At 36.7% G+C, this 26033-nt stretch overlaps 7 protein-coding genes, 2 long non-coding RNA genes and 1 pseudogene across 10 annotated transcripts in view; 5 read left to right on the top strand and 5 right to left on the bottom strand.

Moving 5' to 3' along the window:
* The window catches only part of LOC111484340, a 3092-nt gene extending 1986 nt beyond the window's left edge, over window positions 1-1106 (bottom strand). The window contains exon 1 of the long non-coding RNA XR_002718484.1: window positions 6-1106. This is a non-coding gene — a long non-coding RNA (uncharacterized LOC111484340). The remainder of the gene's footprint in view (window positions 1-5) is intronic.
* A 2057-nt stretch (window positions 1107-3163) lies between these two features.
* On the top strand, window positions 3164-3806 carry LOC111484404 (auxin-responsive protein SAUR24-like). Its single transcript, XM_023130970.1, has one exon. It carries the CDS (start codon window positions 3251-3253, stop codon window positions 3536-3538), a length of 288 nt encoding a protein of 95 aa, XP_022986738.1. The 5' UTR covers window positions 3164-3250; the 3' UTR covers window positions 3539-3806.
* Window positions 3807-7801: 3995 nt separating this feature from the next.
* Window positions 7802-9574, bottom strand: LOC111484389 (40S ribosomal protein S12-like). The gene is made up of 5 exons (XM_023130956.1): window positions 9475-9574; window positions 9330-9370; window positions 8636-8924; window positions 8199-8264; window positions 7802-8093 (listed from the first exon to the last, which is right to left on the bottom strand). The coding sequence occupies exons 2-5, from the start codon at window positions 9335-9337 to the stop codon at window positions 8034-8036; spliced, it is 423 nt and encodes a 140-aa protein (XP_022986724.1). The 5' UTR covers window positions 9338-9370; window positions 9475-9574; the 3' UTR covers window positions 7802-8033.
* Window positions 9575-11108: 1534 nt separating this feature from the next.
* LOC111484392 (auxin-responsive protein SAUR21-like) lies at window positions 11109-11578 on the top strand. Its single transcript, XM_023130959.1, has one exon. The coding sequence runs from the start codon at window positions 11109-11111 to the stop codon at window positions 11403-11405; it is 297 nt and encodes a 98-aa protein (XP_022986727.1). The 3' UTR covers window positions 11406-11578.
* A 1160-nt stretch (window positions 11579-12738) lies between these two features.
* Window positions 12739-19808, bottom strand: LOC111484388. Of its 2 annotated transcripts, XM_023130955.1 has the most exons (4): window positions 19245-19808; window positions 15894-15967; window positions 14021-14127; window positions 12739-13500 (listed from the first exon to the last, which is right to left on the bottom strand). In XM_023130955.1, the coding sequence occupies exons 1-4, from the start codon at window positions 19481-19483 to the stop codon at window positions 13393-13395; spliced, it is 528 nt and encodes a 175-aa protein (XP_022986723.1). In that variant the 5' UTR covers window positions 19484-19808; the 3' UTR covers window positions 12739-13392. The 2 variants fall into 2 exon arrangements, with proteins under 2 accessions (XP_022986723.1, XP_022986722.1); XM_023130954.1 differs by lacking the exon at window positions 12739-13500 and having other exon boundaries at window positions 13697-14127.
* On the top strand, window positions 14864-15339 carry LOC111484403 (auxin-responsive protein SAUR22-like). Its single transcript, XM_023130969.1, has one exon. The coding sequence runs from the start codon at window positions 14864-14866 to the stop codon at window positions 15155-15157; it is 294 nt and encodes a 97-aa protein (XP_022986737.1). The 3' UTR covers window positions 15158-15339.
* LOC111484400 (auxin-responsive protein SAUR24-like) lies at window positions 17905-26008 on the top strand. Its single transcript, XM_023130967.1, has 2 exons — window positions 17905-18412; window positions 25521-26008. Exon 2 carries the CDS (start codon window positions 25555-25557, stop codon window positions 25846-25848), a length of 294 nt encoding a protein of 97 aa, XP_022986735.1. The 5' UTR covers window positions 17905-18412; window positions 25521-25554; the 3' UTR covers window positions 25849-26008.
* LOC111484402 lies at window positions 18412-18931 on the top strand (annotated as a pseudogene).
* The window catches only part of LOC111484406, an 11313-nt gene continuing 7179 nt past the window's right edge, over window positions 21900-26033 (bottom strand). Inside the window, exon 2 of the long non-coding RNA XR_002718499.1 lies at window positions 21900-22144. This is a non-coding gene — a long non-coding RNA (uncharacterized LOC111484406). The remainder of the gene's footprint in view (window positions 22145-26033) is intronic.
* On the bottom strand, window positions 24223-25063 carry LOC111484395 (auxin-responsive protein SAUR21-like). The gene has a single exon (XM_023130961.1). It carries the CDS (start codon window positions 24736-24738, stop codon window positions 24445-24447), a length of 294 nt encoding a protein of 97 aa, XP_022986729.1. The 5' UTR covers window positions 24739-25063; the 3' UTR covers window positions 24223-24444.

Below are 26033 nucleotides of genomic sequence, written 5' to 3' on the forward strand. Positions count from 1 at the left end.
CCCACCCCCCCCCCCCCCCCCCCCCAATATAACTTGGTAGAAAGGGCTGAGGAAACTTTTGGGATTCAACCATCCAATTTGTGGTCTGACAATTCCCTGCAGCATTGATCTTACTTCTACGTTGCATACAGTTACCATAACCTTAATTTTTCGTTTCTAATTTCTAGAAACCAGAGTAGAACTTATTGCATTGGAAGTAAATCAAAATGACTACAGAAAGGGGGAAACTGTCGTTCCACCTGGAAACACTGACAACAGAGAAAACTTTGTCCCTTCAACTCATTAACTCCATTGTATATTTGTTTATTTCCCTCTCTGGATTCTATTGAAGTCCTTGCGGTCGATATTTTTTCCTCTTTGGTGCAATATTGACATGGACAAACGTCGAGTGGGAAACTCAAAATTTAAATGATTTCACCAACACATTACATGACTTAAGCACGCAAATGTGATTTTCTTCCTCGGATGTTCAAGGGGGAGAGAGAGCTAAAAGATTGTATAAGCTAAGTTAGAGAGAGAAAACCTTAACGACCAACATCAGAAACCATGGTTTATCAACTTAACATGTCTACTTCAAACAAATAACTCTCTTTGTTTGCCTACATGCTATCTAATCCAACATAACCAATCATGTTTTCTTTCTTTTTTACGTCATAGATCTGCAAGTCCCGCACACAATTGTGCAGGGGAAATCAAATCGACCCGCATCATAATGGAGTTTGTTACTGTTGTGACAGACACAATTTTCTTCTCCTACAAGTGTACAAAGGAAATGGATTCCATCACTATCATAGTTTCCATCCAACACACTTCCTAGGAAACACACGAGACTCCAGCCATACCATCTGGTATGGCAGATGCCCAAAGTAGGTTCAGCCACATCCAATCAAGATATCTAAACTTAATTCTGTTCACCAACAAAGATAAAATAAACCATACGCAATCATTTTACAATACAAATTAGCTATCAACTACATCCAATCAAGAAATCTAAACTTCAACCATTTCGCAATACAGGTTAGCAATACTTGCTCAATGTAGTTCACCGGAGTAACATATTTTCCCTCTCTTGCTAGAATCAGACATCGGTCCCCCAATTGTAACACAATATAGCGTTTGTGCATTAGGTATCTCTCAATCTGGACCTTAACACTTGGGAAATTATGAACCGACTATCAATTTCATTAATTAAAATCGTTGTATGAACGTTTTCGTACCTTCACTTCAAAGAGATCAGTACAATACGAAAGGACGCGTGAATTGGAAGATTAATGTCATGTCGCACCTGGAAGACAATGGCGTCGTGGCGAGCCTACAACGTACAAATTGACGATAAATTCGAACTGTGTAGAACAGATTCTAGCATGTGAGCTTGTATCAGAGTAAAGGTATCTTGAATTGATTTGAATCGAATTGAATCGAATCAAATTTGAACAGATATGAGTATGATTTCGCCATCTGGTGTATGTGGAGTTTTAGCTGTTCGGATTGGATTATACGATAATTTGTACACCTAATGGATTCATCATTGTGAAGTATAATCTTTTATGTTCTTTTTTCTTCTGATTATAAAATTCAAACCGAACAAAAAAAAAAATAGTTAAATTATATACAGGTTCAAAATTAAATTTTAATATTATTTGTTGACGACAACACGAAGTATAAGCTTTCATGGTTTTGCATTGAGTTTCCCAAAAGTCTCGCATCAATAGAGATAGTATTATTTGATTATAAACTGATAAATATTCTCTAAATTAGCTAGCTGATAGCAATAAGAAATCTGATAAAGAATATTATTTCCAGTGCTATAGGATACGATTGATTAGCCGATGTTTCAAAATTTAAAGTTGGTTCATTAGAACCATATAAACCGATACCCAAAAAATGGAACCTCCTGCAGTGTACAAAATAAACTTTGTAGCTGAATACAACCGTTTCTTCCCTCCCCACATTGATAGAAGTAGATAAACGGGAATTAATTCTAACTCCCATATATAAAAAATAGTAAAAGGTCTCGAGCAGAAAATGATCCTATTTGACCGCTATACATTGCTAACATTACAAAATGGAATAATCGGGAATCTCGAGCAACTGGTCAAGCTGCTAAAGTAGCTAAAGTGGTGATAAACCCCGTCAGTAAAATGGGTCCTAAGGAAAGTCTGTTGCTTCATTATTATATTATTATATTATTCAATTCCAATAATAAAATACGTATAAAATAAATAAATAAATAATCAAATTATATGTCTGTTTAATCTTTCATATCCAAATTGGGGGCAGTTGAAGCCATGTGATTCGTTCACATTCAACGTACATGCTTAAATATTTCTAATTATATTTCAATTAATGTTTATTGTAGTATTAAAATATTCCCATAAACTATTAATTATTAGTTATAAAAAAAACTAATAATTATTAGCTCTTACCATGTTCTTATATAAATATTTATTTAAAAAAAAAGTTTATTTATGAGTATACCATGTGCAATAATCTATAATTGCAATTTTTTAAAGGATATTTATCAATGTTACATTATAACAATAATTTCTAACCAATTTTATTTAAATATTTAAAATTTATTATACTTCCGAACCTAACTTGATTTCTGAAATTGGCTCGAATTCGTGAATGATACATTTGATTTAAAAAGTTATTCAATTGAGTTGACAATTCAGTATCAAATTGTAACTAGAGATGTCCAGCTACCTATTTTCTTCTCCATCCCCGTGAAATGCTCCTTTTGTTCTTGTGGAGATTAGGGCAAGGAATCCCGCAAAGAACTTATAAGGATAAAGTGGACATCTCTAACTTAACTATAATTCTTAACCTAACTTGCTTTCCAAAATAACTCGAGTCGAGTTTATTGGCAGTACATTTAATTTAAAAAAAATTAATGGACTTGACAACTTATTCTAATATGGTGTGTGCCGTATCAAAACTAAATTATACATCTCGACCTGATCTCTTGATTTTTGAATTTAACTCTCATTTGATTCCGATAATTATTCAATTGAGTTGACAGCCTATCTTAATCAAAATCACTTTAATAATGAAGTGGATATAGTACACCATCAATTAATACTATATTTTCATTAATTTCTCCATTTGGAGGGCCCTCCAATGGCCAACCACCGCTCAGCAGCCCACCCCTTTTCCCTCACTATAAATTCAAAACCCTAGCACTCTCAAAATCCAAATCGAACACTCAAATCACATCTATTTTCTCTTCAATCAATACTCAGATTCAGGAATGGGATTTCGTCTTCCATCGTCTTTGATTCCTCAGGCCAAGCAATTGCTGAAGAGGAGCTCGGGAAATGCATCGGCGGTTCCGAAAGGTCATGTGGCTGTCTACGTTGGAGAGTTTCAGAGGAAGCGATTTGTGATTCCGATTACGTATTTAAATCATCTTTCGTTTCAACAGCTTCTAAATCGAGCGGAGGAAGAGTTTGGATTTGATCATCCAGAAGGCGGTTTGACGATTCCTTGTGGCGAAGATGCATTTATCGATCTCACTTCTAGATTGCAATCCTCTTAAATCCATGAAGAACTAGGACGATTCTCGATTTTTGCCTTTGGCTTTCTCTTTTTCCTTTTTTTTTTTTCTTGGAGATCCTTATGTTGTCGCTGATTTTTGCATTCTGACTGTTGTTAGAATGTTGATGGAACCCAATTACACTGCCTTCGGATGTGTAATTAGCGGTGTTGGAATGGTGAATTTTTCACCAAAATTTCTAATGCAAATACAACTTTTTTGTATCATTGTCTTGTTTATGCAATGATGAATTAGCATTATACCTAAAAAATTTACTGTTCAATCCAAAAGTAGCATTAAGATTCAAAGTTCTTCAAAAGTAACTATTCTGTTGACATGAACATAATAATTATGGAAAGTTTTATGAACTCCCAGGTTTTTGTTGGTACCTGTTCATGATTTAAGACGGGCAACAAATCAGAAGACCAGGAACAATTGAATTAAGGGAGTGGATATTAACAACTTTTCAACTGTAGTACATTAAATCCAAGTGTCTTACTGAGAATTGATACACTGTTCTGTGCCATACTTGTTCACAGTAGGCTGTTTCTAGGCCTATTTTCAATACCAGAGGTCCATTTTTAGCCATTGGCCACTGCATTGGGTCCTCTCACATGTAGATGTTCCTCCTTATTTAAGGGAGTGGATAGGCATGGTGACCAACCGTCCCACCAAGTGCCAGGTGAGTATCAAGAAACTAGAAGCGTTTTAGAAATCCAAAGCTCCAAAATGGAGAAATACCACTGAACATTTCTTGTAAAAACTCCCAAATTCATCTCAAACTCAAAACCATTAGGTCGACAACGATACGTAACGAGTCTAAACGAACAATATCTGTAGGCTTGCACGGTCACAAATGAAGTCACCAGATATCAGGTGGTGTGCAAACGAGGACACTGGACCCCAAGGGGGTGGATTGTGAGATCCCATGTCGATTGGAAAGGGAACGAAACATTCCTTATAAGGGTGTAGAAACCTATCTGCTAGCGGTGGGCTTGGACCATTACAAATGGTATCAAAGCCAGATATCGAGTGGTGTGCCAACGAGGACACTAGGCTCCCAAGGGGGGTGAAGGACCGTTACAAATGGTATCAAAGCCAGATATCGAGTGGTGTGTCAACGAGGACACTAGGCTCCCAATGGGGGTGAATTGTGAGATCGCACGTTGGTTGGAAGGGAAACGAAGCAATCCTTATAAGGGTGTGGAAACCTATATGCTAACGGTGGGCTTGAATTGTTACAAATGGTATCAGAGCTAGATACTGGGTGTGCCAATAAGGACGCTGACCCTAAGGGGGTAGATTGTGAAATCCCACATTGATTGGATTGGAAGGGGAACAAAACATTCCTTATAAAGGTGTAGAAACTCTATCTAACAGAAACCTTTTAAAGTCTTTTAAAACCTTGAGGTTGACGACGATACGTAACGAGTCAAAGCGAACACACATTGCACGTTGTTGTTGGTTGTCGTGAGTCACGAGCCATCATTGCCATATCACGACGATGGGGAGAGACCGATCTCTCAAAATATTCATCTTCTATGCACTTTGAGTCATGAAGTAACAAAAGCAAACAAAACTTCGACGCAATGTGGTCTTTTAGAGTCCCACAAACCACAATGTATTATAAGATTCATCTTCTACGCATTGTGGTCTCAAAATATTCATCTTCTACGCACTTTGAATCATGAAGTAACAAAACAAACGAAACTTTGACGCATTGTGGTCTTTTAGAGTCCCACAAACCACAATGTATGATAAAATTCAATCCATTTTAGAGTTGAGCTATGAAAGTCCAGCTATGCCAGCTGCTCAAAGTTAGATGCAACTACTTAACTCCATTAGACAGTGAAAAGCATAACTCATCCTTGTTCCATTGTTTGTCTTTACAACTCAACCAGCTGGTCATTATGGTGGACTGATATGCACCCAAACACGATATAATTTTTGATTTGATGAATACATTATCCACCCTGTTCCCCATTCAACCTGAAAATTAGGTTCAATCATATAGCCATAAGCTCTTTCCTAGAAAGTCAGATCACATGGCTGTGCAATTTCCACTAGTCTTTGTTTTGGATGTTCTTAGTGTGCGTGTGATTTGGATGTTTTTAGCGTGTGTGAGAGAGATGTAGAGTTCTTTTCTATGTTGATCAAAGCGATGAAGGGGTCTTCCTAACAACAATCTTGAATGATCATGGTTACAGGCCCAAGCTTGCGATCAAGTTAGGGTCTTTCGTAGGTGGAGGTAGACAGTGTTTGTGTGGAGGAAGGAGAATTTTCTTTTGACTTATTTTGAATAATTGTAAGAATCAGATAGAAGGAACCTTAATACCTAAAGATTAAATTGGAAATTTGTAGAAATTTGTACGTACTATTTTCATTGATGTTTATAACTATTTATACAAGTTGTATAATGACCATTGTTGTATCAATGGAACTATGACTCATCGTGGAGGAACGAAAAATAGAAATGAAAGTGGAGTCTTTACAACCATTGTTATATCAATGGAATCATGACTCAATCATGAAAGATCATCCTCCTAAAACACCTTAGAATACGAAAAACTGCATAAAAATAGGTTCAACTAATGAAAATAGTGAAAATAGAATCATGACTATCACAAATGATCATCCTAATGAAACAAAGAAAATAACTAAACAATAGAAATGAAAGTAGTGGAGTCTTTACCACTATTACCACTATTGCTATATCTATATCAATGGAATCATAAATTAGACTCTGAACATATTCATCAACCAGAGAAATCTTTTTAGAGGGTTCTCGCCTCCTCTTTAGATGTTTCGTCGACAACCACTTGAGAAACTTTTCTACAACAAATTTAGAAATGGGATTTCGTTTGCCATCATCTCTGATTCATCATGCCAGAAAGTTTCTAAAGATGGGAAACCAGTGAATGTAGCAAGAGACCAGTAAAGTGGCTATGACACTAGTGTGGTATAGCTGACGAACTTTACATAACTGAGACTAAAAGAAAGGCATGGGACATTGAAGAAGACTCCCAATTTCAAAGATTAGAGACTTAATCTATATTCTTTTTTGTTTATAGCAATGGAGATGTTGCATTACCCATGATCTTCCTCTTTCCAAGCTAATGTCAGACTTTAGTTGCATTCCAACAACATATTTTCTATCCCATGCGAATTACCCATGATCTTCCTCTTTCCAAGCTAATGTCGGACTTTAGTTGCATTCCAACAACATATTTTCTATCCCATGCGAATTGAGTGGTGAGTTATCTTTGGATGGAACCTAGTAAGAGGTTGTGATGTATCAAATAACATCTTTCTAATAAGAACCAAGTTTGTTCCAAGTGTTTTGTTGGGTTGAGCAACTCGTATTTTGTAACAACTCAAGCCCACTGCTAGCAAATATTATCTGCTTTAGTCTATTACGTATCGCCATCAACCTCATGGTTTTAAAGTGCGTACTAAAGAAAGATTTCCACACCCATATGAAGAATGTTTCGTTCCCTTCTCCAACCGATGGGGATCTCATAACTATGACGGTCCAAACCACTATAATAGTTCCAAACTGAGAGGCTCCATGACCAGGAAAGGAAGAATAGGAGGCAATGGTATGGGCCAAATCAGATATCAGGGTCCAGGAATGCAACAGTTGGGTCTTTCATTATAAGCAGATCACATGGAGAAGATATTCTATTTTCAATTTCCATGTGAAGCTCTCTGCCTTGAAGCATTCAAGTATGTGCAACAGCTTGGGCTACGAGGTGGGTTGGAGTAATGTTTCTGAGTTCAGCAAAGCAATCTGAAGAATTATACTCAAAACACCCAACCAAGAGTCTTAGCCATTGAACATAAGTAGATCATTAAGTTGACCCATAATGATTCACACCTTCAAAGAACTTTTATTTTACACAATCTCAGCATTGAACTGATTGTTTTCTAAAGGTTTAAGGAAATAAATCTCAGCATATAACTTACCCGACATCATCCCATAAATTTAACTCCCATCTAAATTTTCAAAAAGATTTATACTCCAAATAGTTTTGAATCGAAAACTGACAAGGCTAAGTGTGTTTTTTTCAAAATCATTTAGCCAACACTTGTTAATCAAATCCCTACACCTCCAACAAGTAATAGACAAATTTCCATTGATCAGGATTCCAATTTTGAAATTACCCTCAGACAACAACACTTAACAACACTGATGGCCTGAGCTTTGTAGTTAAAATAACTAAGGAAGACTTGCATTATCCTCCATAAAGAACAGAAATAGGTAAATCTTAATAACTAGTAAATAGATGATATAAAAAAAATCAATTCCCTTTTACCCTTGGCAAGGAGACTCTCTTCATAAATAAATTGTGTTCTGTTTGCCAAAAATCTTTCCAATCAATGAACAAAGAAAAACATTATAGGGTAAAAACGTGTTCAGCAGCAACAGGGAACCAACCTACGCATAACTAAAGATCAAAAACTTTCTTACTGACACCAACAAACACCATTGTAATAATCAACTTGAACTCACGTGCTTCTGGACAATGTGAAGTGCCTCATGATCCTCCCCAAAGTCCTGGGGGTAGAGATTCAAAATTCAAGTAAACAACATAAATTGTATTGAAAACAAAAGAACATGGAATAGATCATCTTCTCCATAGGCAATGGACACACAACGTACCTTAACAACAACGCATGAGCACCCGACGACCTTCCTAGCCTTTCCTTCAGAATCAATCTTGCATAGCTGCATTAGACCAAATGTGAAGAAAATGAATGCGCATATTTATCGTGAACTCAGACGAGGGAAAGCATTTGGTAGTAGTGCTGGTATACACACACATATTAGTTGCATCTTGAAACTAAAATCAAGCATATGATGTAGAATGCAAATATTACAAGAAAAAAGAAATTCTCCCAATGGTGATGTGTTAGGCGGGAAACAGGAGGGGAAAAGAAAGGCTTTTTTGTTCTACATGAAGAGATTGAATCATGTTTAAGTATCAAAAGGTAAGAACATTTAGCCAAACATTGACAGGTATAGGTTCAATCATAGTAAAAAACCCAGCAAAAGTTAAACCAATTTTATCTCCATGGCTAGATAGAATAAACACTTACACCAGCCCACTCGCCAAGGGTCTTTGCACTTGGAACTGTCATCAAGTTCACATTGTGCTCTGCACAAAGTGCCTTGACTAGTTTAACGTAATCTGGCTGGTTGCAGTCTTCTCCCAAGACGCAAAGCTGAGCAGCATGCTTCTCAATTGCTTTAGCACTCTCATGTAGGCCTCGAACAAGCCCACCATGAGCTAATGATTTTCTAAGAACAAGCTGCAAAGCAGTCTCAATGTCCATCGGCTCACCTAGAGCTGGGGCCGGAGCCTCGATAACAACTGCACCTTCATCACTGCATAAGAAATTTAGTTAATCAGGCAATTGAGGGAAATACATGACCATTCGCAGCAACTACAAAGCCAACAACAACAGAAATCTCAATACTAATTCACTGCTAGACAGGAACAATAAAGATCTTGGCTCCTCAGTCACTATCTATCAATCCACACACGAATCACGTATTCTATATGGCCTAAGCCCAAAACAAGTTACCATTCACAGCCTTTTGCATATTCACACTCCAAAATAGTGGGCATTCGAATAATTGATTACAAGGCATCGCCAATAACTAATACACAAATGAGGCAATAGAAAGAACGAAAGAACGGGCAGGCATTCAACAACTTCAAAATAAAAACAACCATGAGAATTTAAGGGGAAAGTTAGCAGCCAGTAAAATAAACAGGTTTCTACTCACGCTGACATTTTTCTTCTTGATTTGAAGCTCTTTTCTTCTTCCTGTTGTACACAAACGCAAAACAATAATCAGAAAAAGGAAGCAAACAATATGAACAGAGGCATTTACGAAGAAGAAGAGAGGAAGGATAAGTATAGAAGATGACTTGAGAACAGCGTAGAAACTGATCGAACCGGAGATCAACGGCGCAGCGAATTAGGTCAAGAAGTGGGGGTTTTATGAAGAAGAAGTGCGGATAAAATGCGCCGATGGAAAAACCCTACTTCTGGGTTGGAGACCTAGCCCTGTTCGGTTTGGTTCGGTCGAGAAACGAACCATAATATTCGGTCAGCAAACCGACGGCTGAGTTAACTTTCTATATAAACCGGTTTGAATCGATCGATTTTGGTTCGGTTTTTAGGACTTTTTATTAAAAAAAAAAAAAAAAGATTATTGGTTATTTTAAATAAGCCAACGAAAATACCTGCCCAAAAAATCCTGTAATTTTTGAGTATTTTTAACAAATATTTTATATAAAAAAAATCAAAACAAGTAATGGGAAAAATATTTGAAATACAACAACTTACAAAATTATAAAATCTAAATGTTAATTTAAAATTTATACAAAATTTAAGATTTAAGGAGGAAAAAAAAAAACAACAACCAGTAACACAATCAAAACTAATTAATATTAATTAAAATTTAATGCAAAATCTAAGATTCAAAAATAAAATAAATAACTTAATTTTTTTTTCAAACGATAATAATAAAAAGAGGCCGAAATAAATGAAAATTTATGGATGAAATTAATTTATGAGTTCCACTAAAATTAAATTGGGTTAAACTTGAACCCCATTTTTACTTATATTATAATTATAATTATATATATATTATTTTTATTTAATTTCATAATTCTTTTTTTAATTATTTATTTTCCATATATACCTTGCAAACCTTCATTAAAGGTTTAAAAATAAATAGTAAATGTTTAACAAATAAATATTTTAAAAATAAAAATTTGAATTAATATCCAATATATTTGGGTCGGATTGGAGAATAATTTAGGATAAAAAATTTACAAATCAAATAATTAAATTAAGTCTAAAAAATGTCTCGATTCAATCTAACTCACGATAAAGGAAAAAGCCGTGGAGACAGCAGACTTGCTAATCAACCGCTCCAGAGAAAACTCGCTCGCTCAAAATGTGTCCCTTCAATTATGTAATAAGGCGTCTACAAGATCATCCTACCTTATATTAGTAAATTATTTGCAGTGTCTACGCCGCACATTCCAAACATAAACGCTCCAAGTGTGTACCAACTTTTACATAGCTAATTTTGTTCCAACTCATTTTCCCCCTCGGCCACAAACAAGAATTTTGTGGATGTGGAGATATCAGCCCCCAAATTTGTGCCAAGTGTTGGGCGACGCCAAGCCTTTATTGGGGCAATATCTAGTTTTCTTGACATGGTTGTAATGCTATTTGGAAGTACCTCCAAGTATCTGCGACCCACTTTGTCAAGAATATGAGCTCCATATGCTGTGGCTGATGGGGCCACCTTACCATAAATTGGTTCAAATGAGCAACCCATGTGAGCCATTGATGAAGCCAGCTTTCTTGGTTGCCTATATATAGATACCAAACAAACAGCTGATCTCCAACTTAAATCTCTCACATATTCTCACCCAAGCATTGAAGTTTACTAGCTATAGCTACTTCTACATCCATATTCAATACCCGTTTGAAGTTCTTTGTCGTCGTCGTCGCTGCTGTCGTCTCACTTCAATCAAATTTAGCGATGGGAATTCGTTTGCTTTCGGTACTTCTTGGTGCTGCCAAGCAAATTCTCAAGATGCAGTCTGTTTCTGCAGTATGTCAGTCCAATGTTCCCAAAGGCCACATTCCGGTTTATGTAGGAGAAACCGAGAGAAAGCGGTTTTTCGTTCCGATATCGTACTTGAGTCATCCTTCGTTCGTGGACTTGCTCAATAGGGCTGAAGAAGAGTTCGGATTCAGCCAACCAACTGGAGGTTTGATGATTCCCTGCAAAGAAGAAGCATTCATTGATGTTACTTCTAGACTGCACACTTCATGAATGATTTGTGAGCAAGGAGCAATTCTCCTCACAGTTTTGACAATTTTTTCCTCTTCATCTTAGTGTATAAGGAAAATTTTGTATGTAAATGGTTAGATTAGAAAAGGTCGAGTTACAAAGCCACTTGAACAGCCTAACAAATATCAGTTGAAATAAAAATTTGATTTTTTTTTTTTTTTTTTTGCAAACAAGGCCTTATTCACCGCTAATTATGTAACGAATTCTTGTTTTCAATTAGGTTGTTTCTGTACGCTAGCAAATATAGTTTTCTTTTGATTTTTCCTCTCGAGTTTTTCCTTAAAGTTCTAAAATTCTGGTTTGCAATTAGATTGTTTCTGTACGCTAGTGAATATTGTTCTTTTTGGATTTTTCCTTTCGAGTTCTCCCTCAAAGTTTTAAAAAACGTCGGCTAGAAAAAGGTTTTCACACCCTTATAAGAAATGTTTCATTCCTCTCTCCAACCGATGTGGGATCTCACAATCCACCCCCCTTGGAGGCCCCCAGCGTCATCGCTGACACACTGCCCAGTGTCGGACTCTAATATCATTTGTAACAGCCCAAGCCCACCGCTAGCAAATATTGTCCTCTTTAGGCTTTCCCTTCCGGGCTTCCACTCAAGGTTCTGAAATGCATCTGCTAAGAAGAGGTCTCCACACCCTTATAAGAAATGTTTCGTTCCCCTCTCTAACCGATGTGAGATTTCACACTACTACACAACTAAAAATTTTAGTTCAGATAATGAATCCTCAGAACTTTCAAGGACAAGAAAAAGAAAGCAGTGACCTGAGCCAATGAATTTGGAGCTGTGACTGCAAATCTTAACATACTTCCATGTGGAAAAATGAACTTAATTTTTGTTGACGAGGTACTCGGTAAGCGACTGCTTTGACGAAAGTCCTGCAGTATGGAGCTAAGTGGATCCGAGGCTAGGGTCGGGAAGTGGCCAAGCCGAAGAGGATATCGTGCTCTATGAAGCGAGTCTCGAGTCAAGTCCAAGGTGAAATGCAAGTAGGTCCATGTGCCATTGTGCAAGTTCAACATTCATCTGAAAACATAGAAAATGGAATGGGTCAGTTAATCCGTTTGAAGAAGAAAGGTCAAGAAAAGTTATATGTAACTTCTAATGATCCATGTCCCAAAGAAATAGATGCAACGTGTTACAGCCATGTTTGTACAAGACGTATTGTCCATGACCACATGCTTTTTACATGCCAAATCCTTTGCTTTGTATCACTTTACTGTTTTCCTTTATCGCTTTTATTATGTATCATTTTTTGTATTTCCTAAATGTATGAAGTTGTGGCAAAATCATGTCTACGCCTGATAGACCTGAAATGTCTCAAAATGTACTATAAGAGGATGTGACTAGTCTTCAATTTTTCATAACCCAGAGTTATATGTTATTAAAGTCGTTAGGTTGCTTTTCAACCTTTCTTTTAATCTTGCTTTCAAACCCTTTTTCAAAAATCTCTCTACCCGTTTTCTAAAAACTTATTCTCAAACGAGGCCAGAAGCTTGAACATACATCTTCAGGCCGTAGGCGACACAATTTTGAGTTGGCTGATTCACTTGGTACTGAGAGTGAATGCTGCACAACCGTTTCTAAACGTCAACTAAAAGCTCGTTTAAATTGGTAGGCTTCACAGTTAATCGATGCTTAATGTACTAAGCAAGGACTGAGGAGTTTCAATAATTATACGATTCTGCATATAATTGGATCGTTATGCCAATTTTTGGTTCCTTCTCAACCGATTTTGTGTGTTCCGATATCTTACTTAAACCACCCATCATTCCAGCAACGGCTCAGCCACGTAGAAGAAGAGTTTGGTTTTTATCATCCTCATCGGGGAGCCTCACAATTCCTTACAAAGAAGACGCCTTCAATGAACTCACTGCAACATACTCACTGCAACATACGCATCTTGAAAAATGAAGAGCAAAGGGAAATCTGTCATATTTGTTACCATTTTCCCCCCAATTTTTCTATTCACTTGCATTTTGACTTTGTAATATTCCATCCTTCATTTTTGGACGTGCTCAGTAGGGCTGAAGAAGAGTTCGGAATCAACCATCCAACCGGAGGATTGACCATTTCCTGCAAAGAAGAAGCCTTCATTGATGTCACTTCTAGACTGCACACTTCATGAAAGCTTGAGAACAAAGAGCAATCTTGCTTGAAATTTTGACTACTTTTTTCAAATCTTCTTTTTCTGTAGGAGATAAGAGTCAAATGTTACTGTAAAGTGAATTTTATTTGAAAAGGTGGAGAATTACAGAGCCACTTGAACATCAACGAAAAATATCAATCGCAGTGAACTAAGATTTTCATTTTGCAATTTCATCAACTGAAACTTTTGATCTACAAGCAACTGTCTCTTTATATGTACAGTTCCGTAAGGAAACTGATTTCATACTGATTACCAAACGAATACAAAAACAGCCAAACACCCCGCCAATTCAAGAGGGCCGGTAATCTCTCTCTAAAACGCTGTTCTTATACAAATTATTTCTAATCTCAGTGCATTGGTTAAACCGAAAGACATAACTACGAACTCATAGAAACCCTTCAGCTCCCCTTTTTTCACTAAGATCAATGGACTGGAGAAAGAACTTACATTTATTTGAATAATACCCGCATCTAGCATGTCAGCTATCATGCATTCAGTTTCCCCTTTTTGAGTATGCAGATACTGGTAGGGGTGCACGTTAATGGGATCGGTACCTTCCTTCAAAATAATATGGTTATCATTGTCCCATCAATCAATAAGAAAGGAAATATTACAAATATAAATAAGGAATATATGCACAATACACAATCAATAAAACAAAAGATATAAATGGAAATCCAACAAAAAAAAATATGCAGAAAAGTTCAACATCATCTCCCAGCAGTTTGTTGGGAGATGGATTTTTGTATGTTGAGATGAGAAGCACCTCGCCCACTTAGTATTGCAAGGCAGCAAACATATATTAGAACCACCTTAGTGACAAGCCTCTAAGATTATAAACATCCTCGAGACACTTAGGTCCATTTATGCTGATGATGTTGCAACATTTACCATCATATATACCACATATTTTTGGACCAGTTCAAATTTTCAAATCGCTTCTAGTCCTTTTCTCAATACCTGTTAATAGTTTTCAGCCAGATATATATGTTTGAATATGACTTCATTTATTGGGACAAGGGGATCCCACAGTACCAGAACTTGGATCAAATTTGATAACAATTGTACTTCAACTACTGGAGCAACCCATGTGGATATCTTCAATACTTTCGTTCTTATATCCTCTCATTTCTCCTATATATACGTACCAAATAAACAGCAGAGATCCAACTCGAATCATCTCACATATTCTCATTTAAGCAGTACAATCTAAATTTCCAGATTCATCGCAAGAGCTCAACCATTCAAAGAAAGTCCTTCATTGTTCTTTCACTTCAAACAATTTTAGACATGGGAATTCGTCTACCTTCTCTTCTCTTTAGTGCCAAACAAATTCTGAAGACACAGTCAGTATCTGTACAAGGTCAATCCAACGTACCCAAAGGTCACATTGCAGTATACGTGGGAGAAATTCAGAGGAAGCGGTTTTTGGTTCCAATATCTTACTTGAACCATCCTTCATTTGTAAATTTGCTCAGTAGGGCTGAAGAAGAGTTTGGATTCAACCATCCAACAGGAGGTTTGACCATTCCCTGCAATGAAGAAGCCTTCATAGATGTCACCTCCAGACTGTATACTTCATAAAAGATTGAAAAAAAAAAAAAGAGCAATCCAACTTGCAGTTTTGACCACTTTTCTTTTCATTTTCTGTCTATAGAAGGTAGAGTTGAATGTCAATGTAAAGGGAATCTTTATATGTAGATGATTAGATAAGAAAAGGTGGAACGAAGCCACTTGAACATCAATGACAAATATCAGTTGCAATGAGAGTGACCATTTTGTAGAAGAAAAAAACCTGATTTGATAAATTAGAGGTATAAAACTTTCAGTTTCCTATATAAGCAAGCAAGAATCTTTGTCAACTGAAACTTTTGATTCGTAAGTTAAATTTATTTATATCACATTTTCTATGTGTCAATAATATGCAAGCCTTTCCTTAATGTCCGGATAAAAGTAAAAGGAAGAAACTAATCACTATATTAAGAGTTAGTCTAGTATATAGAACAAAACAAAACCAATTAACAATGTAAAAGTAGATGCTTCCCAAGTCAACCAAATGTCTTAATATTATGCAGAGAAATTGTTGAGGTGGTTTATGAATTGGGGTTCCTCCGATGTATTACTTCTATGATAGTCATTTTTTGATGCTCAAAGAGTATGTCCAGGACCAGACACATGTTAAAGAAGCAAATCTTCAAATTACAACACTAACTCTAGTATGACCCTTCAGATTTTTTAATGGTAGAAGAAGACAGTATTACCAGACAGTATTACCCTTCAGATTTTTTAACACAAGATCGTGCAGATGTAACATACTTACATGTAGAAAAACTGATATTGATTTTAATGCTGCGGTTCTCAGTGATCGACTGTGTGCCGGAAGTATTGCAATCTCTGTAAAAAAAAAAAAGGTGGTGATATCATAGTCATGAGCTGCCTGAAGTGGATGCAATGTAACTGACTCTATATGACAAACAACGTGTTAATTAGTATCTCATTCCAATTCACATGATTCACAGATGTCGAAAACTCAATTTACTAGACAAGGACTGAGAAATCTGATGATGAGAACTAAGATGTAGTTCAATAGATAATTTGATGCTTATGCCATTTTTTGGTTCTTTCTCAACCTATACATCAACTTCAATGACACAGCAATGGGAACTTCCATAAAAAAGGCAATCCAGTCACAAGGGTATTATATTCTTCCATTTTCAATGCCATTACTCTATCTTGAATCATTTAATTTGATGCAGCAGCTACGTGCTTGGACAATGGCATGTGATGAATGGAGCAATTTGGCCAACGAAACAATTCTTTTTTATTCAAACAAAAGTATATCACAGAATATTTGTGGAGGGAAAGGAAGAGATAATAGGATCAGCTTTTACTTGTTAGGCAAAGCCATGTGGAAGGTTCTACTCAAATACCCACCAACCACCAGACTCCAATACCCCACTTAGAAATTGGATAAGCACCACTGACCTGCATAGCTCTTTCGTCATAACTCTATAAATATAAACATAATACGAGGCTCAAACACCAAATTCAACCGTGACTTCCTCTTCTAGTTGGTTTTATACTATTCCGATCAAAACTACAGATCTTTCTCTATCTTTCATCTCAAACAAATGGGGATTGGATTGCTATCTTTAATTCCTCGTGCCAAGCAAATCTTGAAGATGCAGCCAGGTTTTACCAAAAACCAGCTGGATGTTCCAAAAGGCCATGTGGCCGTTTATGTGGGAGAGATTCAAATGAAGCGGTTTGTGGTTCCAATATCTTACTTAAACCAACCATTGTTCCAGCAACTACTCAGGCACGCAGAGGAGGAATTTGGCTTCCATCATCCACAAGGGAGCCTGACAATTCCTTGCAAAGAAGATGCCTTCATCGAACTCACTTCTAGATTGCAAGCATTTTGAAGAATGAGAAGTCAAGAGCAGTCAGCCATTTTTTTACTATTTTTGCTCCATTCCCTTTCTTATCGACTAGCAAGCAAGAGAATGTATTAGAATAGAGCGCCCTCCTACTTGTATATGAGTGTCATTGAAGGAAATTTTACTAACAAAACTTAATTATAAAAGAAGTTTATACAGAAACAATCAGCATCAACTTCTATGTCGCTTCTTCTTTAAAAGAAATTGCCCTTTCCTTCCATCAGCAACCTACATTTATAATAAACTTAAACTAACACGATCTATGAACAAGTATGACTTTGTTTTACGTCCATATCTACTGTGTATGGCATATATCCACAACAATAAGTCTTTCTTCATACTGTGATTGGGGCAGCCCCCTTGCTCTAGTAGGCATTATTAGGAGGTTTTGAAAGAGAAAAATGAAGGGAAAAGGTACTGGTTTGTTTTCATATTGCTTCGTATTGCACAGAGTTGATAAATTCATTATAAATTGGAGTTATGATCTTCCATATCAGATGTCACATGAACACCATTTTCCAATTTTGAAAATCCTCATGGATACCAAACCCATATTTAAGTAATTAACACTGCAGGAATGCCACGAATTAACTTTATTAGGAGCATCCAGTTCAAATTTTAGGCAGGAAAAAGAAAGCTGCTAATATTACATAATCCCATTAAACAAGGGAAGAATCGACCTTGATTATTATTTGGATGTAGTTACCTAGTATGTAGGAATCATTATTTAGATTAAAAGTTTAGTTACCTAGTATCTACTAGGGATCATCAGATTTTAGTTAACTAGAATATAGCAATTTAATTAGATTACTGTTCAATAGTATTAGGGTATTTAGATTATTTAGATCAGGTATCTGCCACAATAAGAGGGAGTTTTTTCCAGCACTGCATTACTCAAAGCCAAAAGTGTGCCATCTACTGGAAGCAAATACAATGAACTACTCCTTTGTCCATTTGACAAGGAAAACTTGGTAGGCATTAGGACAAATCACATAGATATTCTGTTCTCCCATTTTGAGTGCAATTTACTCTGTTTATAAGTAAAATTGTGTGAAAAGGCTCGGACAGTGGCTTGTGAATTTGTGATCAATGCAACCTAACCAATGAAACTAGAATTTGTGGTGTAAACTACAGATATATGAAGGATGAGAGAATTAAATTAGTGTCTTTTCTGAGTTGAACAAAACCATGTGAAAGAGTCAATTCAAATACGCAACCATCAGACATCAGTACCCCACTTAGCCACCATTGGAAACAGCACCATTCACCAGAAAAACTCGTTCTTCAAAAACTCTATAAAACTTAAGTATCAGATGAACCTTGAAACACCAAACTCAACTCAAGGATATTCAAGCATTACTTCCTCCTCTAGTTGGTTACGTGCCAATCAGATCAAAACTTAAGGTGTCTCATACGTTCTTTCATCTCAAACAAATGGGGATTCGATTGCTATCCTTGGTTCCTCATGCCAAGCAAATCCTAAAGATGCAGTCAGGTATCACTAAAAGTCAGTTGGATGTTCCAAAAGGTCATGTAGCCGTGTATGTGTGAGAGATCCAAAGGAAGAGGTTCGTGGTTACAATATCATACTTGAACCACCCATCATTCCAGCAACTTCTCAGCCGAGCAGAGGAAGAGTTTGGCTTCCATCATCCGCACGGGGCTCTAACAATTCCTTGCAGAGAGGATGCATTTATTCATCTTACTTCAAGATTGCAAGTCTCTTAAAGTACAAGGATTGAAGAAAAACCTTCCAGTTCTAACAATTTTTCTGGGTTTTTTTCCCTGATTCATTAGACTTTTGACTCATACAAGGATTTTGTAGAATGTAACACTTTCCTGCCTGAAAATGAGTGGCATTATAAAGGTGTATTTACTAACATCATTGAATCTAAAGAACAGACGCATTCAGCATCAATTTCTACTTAGCTACTTCTTTGATTCTATATCTGTGATAGTTATTCCACGCTCTAGAGAATATCGAAAATTTATTGCTAGATAATCATAAATCAACAATGCAACTGAATATTAACATCAAATATATCCACAAAAAAAAAATTGGCACGTAACCGGATGCCTTCATTAAAAAAAGAGCAAAGCAATGAAAGTACAATTAGCTTCTTTCCCCTATATTTAGATGTACGAACTGTATAGGATTTTTTCGACCAAGTTCTAATTAATCCTAAAGTTTGGAGAAGAAAGGTGGATTTGAAGATCGAAAGGTTTCAAACCTGCCGAGGAAATGCTCTCTCCTCTCCTCTCTCCGCCTCCTTTCCTCACCGTTTCTAGCCTTCTGCAGTCGCCGGAGATAGCTTTGATTGCTAACTGGGGTTGGCGGTACTTCAATGAGCCGCGTTCTCTTAGGAAGAAGGTGATTTCTAGTACTCACTGGTCCGATGTTTTTGATCGGCATACTCTTGGGAGATCGAATTCTAGTTTCCGCATGGATAAGAATTTCTAGAACTTGCATTTATGGTTACCTTTTCTTTGGAGAATGGTGAAGAATCTCCTCTTTGGCATGATCATTATATTGGATTCCCTGCCTTAAAGAACAGATTTCCCCATCTATTCAGCATCTCCTCTCTCCCAAATCGCTCTTTGTCAGAATTTTGGGACTGTTCGTGTTTCTGCATGGAATATTACTTTTCGTAGATCGCTTACAGAGGTTGAGATTGCAGATTACAATAACCTCATGGAAACCCCTTTCCATCGTTTCAATCGGACGTTCTGCAGATTCCAGAACATGGTCTCTTCAGGCCTTGGGTTCGTTGTCAAGTGCTTGAACTTTAAAGTTTTAAACTTCTTTAAAAATTAATTTTTTTTTAAAAAAATTCAAATATATTCCTACCATGTTTCAAAAAACACCTAAACTTTCAAAATTAATACGAACTAATCTTTAATACCACGTTTTAAAAAAAACATTGTTAAATGAAAATTCCACATCGAATAATTTAGAGAATGATCATGAGTCTATAATCAAATAATACTATCTCTATTGGTTCGAGAGCTTATACTCAACGTGAAAAATATCATATCATTGTGAAGAATCGTGTTCAACTAATAACCATAAACTTTCAAAAGTAATATGAACTAATATGAACTAATCTTCAATACCACATTTCAAAAAAGCCATAAAATTTAAAAAATAATAAGAACAAATCTTTAACATCACGATGAACTTTCAAAAGTAACACAGACGTAACTTTAATACTCCATTTCTTAAATTATATACTTCCTTTCATTAGTTAAGCTCCGTATATTAAGTAAGTATATCAATAGTATATCTATATCACAGATGGATATCAATATCATTAATCATATCACATGGATATCAATTTCATTTGAGTGATATCAATCGTAGCTATGATTGGCGACCATTGCAACCATGTCAGCAAGATCAAACGGGATATGTTTGGGCACTATTGAAAGAAAAGGACGGTTTTAGTATCATGAGTTTGTTCATGTTGGTAAACAGCTGGTTCCAACTACTACAGAAGTTGTTGAAAGTTGGATTCAGCTACTACATTTCAGTAAGAAAGAACCACGATTTTATCCTTAAAATGACCTGTACTGCAATTCAATGCATTTGGTGCCTCTCGTACCTATCCAACCAGGACTATCCAATGATGCAACATTTTCTGTAGCAGTGAAAGCAAATCTCACTCATATCATGTTCTTTCTTTTCCCATCTAGTGCGTTCTTCCTTCAAGAATTCAGTGCTGTTTACCTGAATCAAAAAACTGGGATGGCGGCATATACAAATAAGAAAGATAGGAGAAAGATCGTGTCTGAATCGGGCAATTCTAAGGAGGTGAGATTCTATATCAGTCGAAGAGAGAAACGAAATATTTCTTATAAAGATGTAAAAACCTTTCTTAACAAGTGTGTTTTAAAATTGTGAGGTTAATCATGATATAACATTTGTTAACAGTGAGCTTAGACGGTTGCAAATAGTATCATAGCCAAATATTGGGCGGTGTGCCAGCGAAGACGCTGGACCCCCAAAGAGAGTGGATTGTGAGATCCCACATCGATTGGAGAGGGGAACGAAGTATTCCTTATAAAGGTGGGAAGACCTCTTCTAACATATGGTTTGAAAATTGTGAGGCTAACGACGATACGTAAGGGGCCAAATCGGATAATGCCTGTTAGTAGTAGGCTTGGGTGTAGGCCCCCAACGAGTGGACTGTGAGATCTCACATCAGTTCGAGATGGAATGTCTCTCCCTAACAGATGCATTTTAAAATTGTTCAAACATTTAACGAGCAAGCTTAATAATGAGGATTTATTTGTCATATTGGATTCTTCAAATCAAGAAATTTCTACAAGTTCGTTCTAACTTCCCCAGAAATCCGCTATACGTTCCAAAAGGTCACGTAGCAGTTTATGTGGGAGTGATACAAAGGAAACAGTTCGTGGTTCCAATATCATAGTTGAATCATCCTTCGTTCCAGCAACTGCTCAAACATGCCGAGGAAGAGTTCAGATTTCATCATCCTCATGGTGGTCTAACAATTCCTTACAACGAAGATGTCTTTCTCGATCTCACTTCTAAATTGCAAGTCTCTTTAAGAGGTGAATGAAAATTCACCCACTTTTGAATTTTTTTTCCCCTTGTTTCTTGATTTATTTATGAACTTATACTAGAATAGTAAAATGTTGTAGGAAATTCAAGAACAATTCTTTCCTGAAACTGTAATCAATATATGATCATATGAAATGGAACTATTTCTTTTATTATATGTTTTGTGGCTTACTTTTAGTATGGTATATGTGACATTAGTTGTCTAGGACTGATAGGTTTTATGTCATGTAACGATTTGCATGTTGAGAGACTCGAGCCACGGACCGTCACTAACCAATGTTGAGTATTTGAAAATATAAGATAATTTAAAACTTTTAAAATCTTCATGCATTTAACGAATGTCAAATCAAAAAGTACAGGACATCGAAGCATTCGAAATACAACTAAGCACAATTTCGAAATGATAGACAACTAATAGAGAATATAACATAACTAGATTCATATAAACATAGGATTTGAGAAATACGAGACACTGATCTATCTTGAACCCCTGAAGCCTAGCAACTCGTGCACACCCTTGCTTCGACTGCTCCATCTAGTCCTCATCTGAAAAGATTAAATTAGCATGAATCAGTATAAGAATACTTGGTAAGTAGTTTGCTTATAGTTTCTTAGTTCGTTCTTAAGTCTTATGCTATTAGTTTGTTTGTTCATCGGTGTCTTATTCGTACTTAGAAATCTCGTTCCTAAGTCATTGACTTTCCTAGGCTATCCTCTCGGTTAACTTAGTTCACCTAACCTCAACTTAGGATAAAATGGCAAAAGCTATCAAGTTCTTTTTCCTTGGCCCTATCTCGATTGTCGGTTCTTAGGGTTTGTTTTTAGGGTTTTAAGGTATCTTGATTAGCTATCTACTAGCCCTTTTCATCAACGTTATCAACATCAGCCTATGGTACTCAAGGCGCGACCCTGGCATCGATTCCAACCCCTACTTCTCTTCATACCGTTATGGACACTGTTCTTAGATTCTCTAGTAGGGTTTAGTTGACATCTTCCTAGTAGGCCCCATAACGTGAAAGGCATACAAGGAGGGGGTGACCCTCAATGTTGCCAATCCTCATCTACCTATGTGGTCACTTGCTCTCGTTCGAACAAGATCACAATTAGGAAGTGGTTAGAGACACCCTAACTGCACCCACAAGACACTCATTAAGTTTTCATAAGGTTCATGCATTTTGGGCTCAACATTAGTTCTACCAACTCATAAACGTAAAGACACTATTGCAGACCCTCAGACAAGTTCCTCTTAGGAATTAACTAGCAAGCCATTAATAGTCCCCACAAAGTACAAGTAATTGTAACCAATTTTAAAAAATATTATACAAACCCTACACGATCGAGTCGGCTCACAATTAGGGGTTAGTCGATGAACCCTAAATCATCTCTATATAATCACATAAACATATCATGCATGAACGTATCAATAGGGACATAGCATGGTAATCTAAAATCACATATACCCAGTCATGTTTTCAGTTTCGTTCAATTTCAGGTTTGTTTCGTCATATTCGTAAAAAAACCAAGCATGCAACGGTTTGTTTCATCATATCATATTCTTTCAAGACTATACAAATGGACATCAATTATTTTCTTACCACTGATATCTGACTAAATAGGCAGAAAGCATAGAATAGTCATGATTTAGTTTCATTGAAACAGTAAATTTATGAATATCAAATGCATGTCTTTGGTAGAGGCTTTTGGTTTCAATTGAGGTTTCACATGAGGAGAATTCAAGAAAGATTAAAATAGATCAAATTTCATTCAAACAGTTCATAACTTATCAGGATTATTTATTTATCCAGATATATTCATGTAACGTAAGATGAGTATAGAAATGAAAAATTCAAGGAATTTAGGTCATTTCAATTTTTATAAGAAAATGTGGTTGTCCATTTCAATATGAGTATATAACAGTAGACCCAACATTTAGAGAGCGATGCCACCCGACAAAGGGAGAAAGCTATAGACATCAGCAGAAAGGCAAGTAAAGGCGTAGGTAGTAGATCTACCCGCATCACTATCAGTCAACTTCAAGAGCTTAATTAACTGCTCCATCAACAGAAACGATTGAAGCGGCGGCAAGAAGGTATGCAGCTTACTTAGATGCTACTAGTGGATCATATGTTCCCACCTATGTCTCTAGTGATGTTTCAACCTTTGTTTCTGCTACTCCTATTGGGTATAGAACTGAGAAGGGTACTAATCCTGGATCTACTATGGGCCCTGCTCGCTTTGTTTATGCTCTTGTGGGGACTGGCTTTTGAACTGACTCGACATCTGCTGAAAAAATTCCTCCCCGGGTGAATCTGGATACCAAGCAAGTATATCCCTGACTAATGGGAACAAAATTGTGTGGAGGGTTGTCTTTCTTCTCTCTTTCAAGAAGTTTGATATGAGATTGATCAAGACATCTTCTCTGCAAGGAATTGTCAATCCTCCCGTTGGATATTTAAATCAAAATTCTTCTTCTGTAAACTTGAGAAAAGCTGAAAAAGACGGATGGTTCAAGTATGATATTGGAATCACGAACTGTTTCCTTTCGATATCTCCCACATAGACTGCAATATGGCATTTGGGAACGCTACATTGATTTCTAGTAAGAAATGTGGCAATATGGCATATTAGTAAGAAATGTGGCTCTGTCTTTGTATTTCCATGTTTACAGACTGTAATTGTAAGTTGTGAAAATGATGTTCAGGTAGATAGGCAATGTGTTATCACCTTTCAGCTACCCGATCGAACACGTTAAAACTAACTATACATTGATTTCTACTCTTTAACTATGGGTAAAAAATGGAAAGAATCTGGCAAAATTGTGTGGAAATTTGTTTTTCTTCCCTCTTTCAGGACGTTTGCAGCCTGGATGTGAGGTTGATGAACACATCTTCTCTGCAAGGAATTGTCAATCCTCCAGTTGGATGTTTAAATCCAAATTCTTCTTCTGCAGTCTTGAGTAAAGCTGAGAAAGACGGATGATTCAAATATGATATTGGAACCACAAACCGCTTCCTTTCGATATCCCCCACATAGACTGCAATATGGCCTTTGGGAACGCCACATTGATTTCTAGATGGAACGGTCTGCATTTTGACAACTTGCTTGGCATTGAGGAGAAGTGAAGGTAGCCTGATTCCCATGTCTAGTTTAGAAGTTGGGAAGTGTATTACTTTGAATGAGGATGTGTTTGAAATGTAAGTTGAAGATTGAAGTTCGTTTGATCTGTATTTATGGATTCAGGAATACAGAAGTGATGAGAAGAAAACAGTATCAAGTAGGTGTCTAAGAAGGCATACATAAATGCTCACATGGGTTGCTTATTTTGTTTGAATACATGCACTTCCCTATGTTCCCTAACTACTGGTGACAGTCCCACTCGTTTCAATGAGGTGCATTTATAATCCAAAATAAGAGGTTAAGAAAGCTTCAAAACAAAGCTAAAACACCATATAGAGGTTTGTCGAGCAAAGTCTGGTCAAGGGAAAATTAGTTCATGATGGTGAAAAGAAACTTGAAACAAACAAGCACTGTAAGACAAAGACATGTAATCTCTTCAGCTTCAAGAATCAGCATTTCTAGTTCCAATGTAGTGGACTTTGTCTGTAAGTATCTATGAGTTGACAGGAGATATATGGAAACATTTGACCAATGAAACTAAAATTTGAGGTATAGAATACAGAGACTATGGAGTGGCAGGAGAAAATGGCTGGCCCTTTCATGAGTTGGGCAAAGCCATGTGAACCAGTATACTCAAATATACCCAACCACCAGACATCAATACCCCACATAGCCACTGGAAAGGCCACACTCACCAGCATAGATAGCACTTCCTTCAGAAACTCTATATATATAAACATCAAAATGAGCCTTCAAACACCAAATTCAACTCATTTCAAGTACTACATCCTCTTATAGTTAGCTCCTGACCTTTTTGACACTCTTTTCATCTCAAGAAAATGGGGATTCGGTTTCTATCTTTGGTTCCTCATGCCAAGCAAATTCTGAAGATGCAGTCAGGTTTCACCAAAAACCAGTTGGATGTTCCGAAAGGCCATGTTGCAGTTTATGTGGGAGAGATCCAAAGGAAGCGGTTCGTGGTTCCAATATCTTACCTAAACCATCCATCGTTCCAGCAACTGCTCAGTCACGCAGAGGAGAAGTTTGGATTCCATCATCCTCAAGGGGGACTAACAATTCCTTGCAAAGAAGATGCCTTCATCGATCTTACTTCTAGACTGCAAGTATCTTGAAGGATGAACAGCAATGCTCAAGCTGCAATTTTCTACAACCTTTTCTGGTTGTTTCTGACTCAATTGTATTTTGACCCATACTAGAATGTTGTAGAATGGAATGCCTTTCTTGCCTGTAAATGAGTGGCATTGTAATGGCGCATTTACCAACAGAAGTGAATCAAAAGAAAACACAAATTTAGCAT

This window comes from Cucurbita maxima, unplaced genomic scaffold (genome assembly GCF_002738345.1).
Source record: "Cucurbita maxima cultivar Rimu unplaced genomic scaffold, Cmax_1.0 Cma_Scf00009, whole genome shotgun sequence".
Classification (NCBI taxonomy): domain Eukaryota; kingdom Viridiplantae; phylum Streptophyta; class Magnoliopsida; order Cucurbitales; family Cucurbitaceae; genus Cucurbita; species Cucurbita maxima.

What these genes read in the sequence shown, in the direction of transcription:
- LOC111484388 (XM_023130954.1), bottom strand. Translation starts at nt 19,483, where the DNA reads ATGCAAGTTCTAGAAATTCTTATCCATGCGGAAACTAGAATTCGATCT. An exon ending in AGAGAGCATTTCCTCGGCAG is followed by an intron (nt 15,968 to 19,244) that starts GTTTGAAACCTT and finishes TTTTTTTTACAG; the next exon opens with AGATTGCAATACTTCCGGCA. An exon ending in CAATATCAGTTTTTCTACAT is followed by an intron (nt 14,128 to 15,893) that starts GTAAGTATGTTA and finishes TTTTGAAGGAAG; the next exon opens with GTACCGATCCCATTAACGTG.
- LOC111484389 (XM_023130956.1), bottom strand. An exon ending in CCCTTGGCGAGTGGGCTGGT is followed by an intron (nt 8,265 to 8,635) that starts GTAAGTGTTTAT and finishes GGTCTAATGCAG; the next exon opens with CTATGCAAGATTGATTCTGA. An exon ending in GCTCATGCGTTGTTGTTAAG is followed by an intron (nt 8,094 to 8,198) that starts GTACGTTGTGTG and finishes CTCTACCCCCAG; the next exon opens with GACTTTGGGGAGGATCATGA.
- LOC111484392 (XM_023130959.1), top strand. Translation starts at nt 11,109, where the DNA reads ATGGGAATTCGTTTGCTTTCGGTACTTCTTGGTGCTGCCAAGCAAATT.
- LOC111484403 (XM_023130969.1), top strand. Translation starts at nt 14,864, where the DNA reads ATGGGAATTCGTCTACCTTCTCTTCTCTTTAGTGCCAAACAAATTCTG.
- LOC111484400 (XM_023130967.1), top strand. Translation starts at nt 25,555, where the DNA reads ATGGGGATTCGGTTTCTATCTTTGGTTCCTCATGCCAAGCAAATTCTG.
- LOC111484395 (XM_023130961.1), bottom strand. Translation starts at nt 24,738, where the DNA reads ATGGGAATCAGGCTACCTTCACTTCTCCTCAATGCCAAGCAAGTTGTC.
- LOC111484404 (XM_023130970.1), top strand. Translation starts at nt 3,251, where the DNA reads ATGGGATTTCGTCTTCCATCGTCTTTGATTCCTCAGGCCAAGCAATTG.